Source organism: Acyrthosiphon pisum, chromosome X (genome assembly GCF_005508785.2).
Source record: "Acyrthosiphon pisum isolate AL4f chromosome X, pea_aphid_22Mar2018_4r6ur, whole genome shotgun sequence".
Lineage (NCBI taxonomy): Eukaryota > Metazoa > Arthropoda > Insecta > Hemiptera > Aphididae > Acyrthosiphon > Acyrthosiphon pisum.
Window position 1 is genome coordinate 118,566,086 of NC_042493.1, and position 1,013 is coordinate 118,567,098.

Sequence of the window (1,013 nt, forward strand, 5' to 3'; positions counted from 1 at the left end):
TGTCAAACAAACACACGACAATTAACAGCGGCGGGACATCCCCCACCCGCTGTTATTACAAACAAAATTGAGTTATATTACAAACGGTACAGATCGGGTCTTAACTATAGTAAATTCCGCCGGTTTGCAGCCTGTCGCACTCGTTCCTCTTCTTCTTTGATTGAGAGGATGTTTTCCACCATGCCGTAGAACAGCCTGAACCGCTCTTCGGCCTCTCTCAGGATCGCATCCTTCCCTTGGGCGTCCGCCGGCCGGAGCTCGAACGCCGGTCCACAAATGATGTCCGGAACGTCATCGGTGCTCGGTCGGTGGCCAATCCTGACTTTCAGGGCTTCACGAAGGCCGTCCCAGTAGGGGCAATCAAACAGGGTGTGTTCAACAGTGTCTGGTTCGCCCGAGCACTGCCAGCAGCGAGTGCTAGCGGCCTTGTTCATACGATGGAGGTACCATTCGAAGCAGCCGTGGCCCGTGAGTGCCTGAGTCATGTGGTACGTCAGAGGCACCCACGGGACAGTCCTACCTAGCCATCTAGCCAGGTCAGGGATGACTCGACGCGTCCAGGCTGCCTTCGGGGTAGCGTGCCATCTTGCCTGCCAGGCGGCGATCGTAATTTCTCTTGCCTCACGTTTCACGGCCTCCTTGGAAGGCCGTTGTTCACCAGGCTCCATTGCGGCGCGCAGACGGGATCCGATGTACTGCCTCTCCAGTCCAAGCAGATCAACGGGCGGCATGCAGGCCAAGACCAAGGCGGCCTCGTCCGACACGGTGCGGTAGGACCGAATTACCCTCAAGGCGGCGGTCCTCTGCGGACGGATCAAGATCGCCCTAGTTCTGGCGACTTCTGTAACGGAAGGGATCCATACGGGAGCAGCATACAGCAACTGGCTTTCCACAACAGACGCGAGCAGCCTCCTCTTCCACTGAGCCGATCCACCCATGTTGGACATGAGCCTGGATAACGCAGCAGCTGTGCGGGCCGCCTTCGCAGCGACAGTGCTCGCGTGTGCAGCAAA

At 57.9% G+C, this 1,013-nt stretch overlaps 1 protein-coding gene across 1 annotated transcript; it reads right to left on the reverse strand.

Annotated features, from left to right (window-relative positions):
- Positions 1-104: 104 nt before the first annotated feature.
- On the reverse strand, positions 105-938 carry LOC107883886. Its single transcript, XM_016804797.1, has one exon. The coding sequence runs from the start codon at positions 936-938 to the stop codon at positions 105-107; it is 834 nt and encodes a 277-aa protein (XP_016660286.1).
- Between the last annotated feature and the right edge of the window lie 75 nt (positions 939-1,013).

Bases quoted from the DNA above. Each gene is read 5' to 3' on its own strand.
- LOC107883886 (XM_016804797.1), bottom strand. From the start codon at position 938: ATGGGTGGATCGGCTCAGTGGAAGAGGAGGCTGCTCGCGTCTGTTGTG.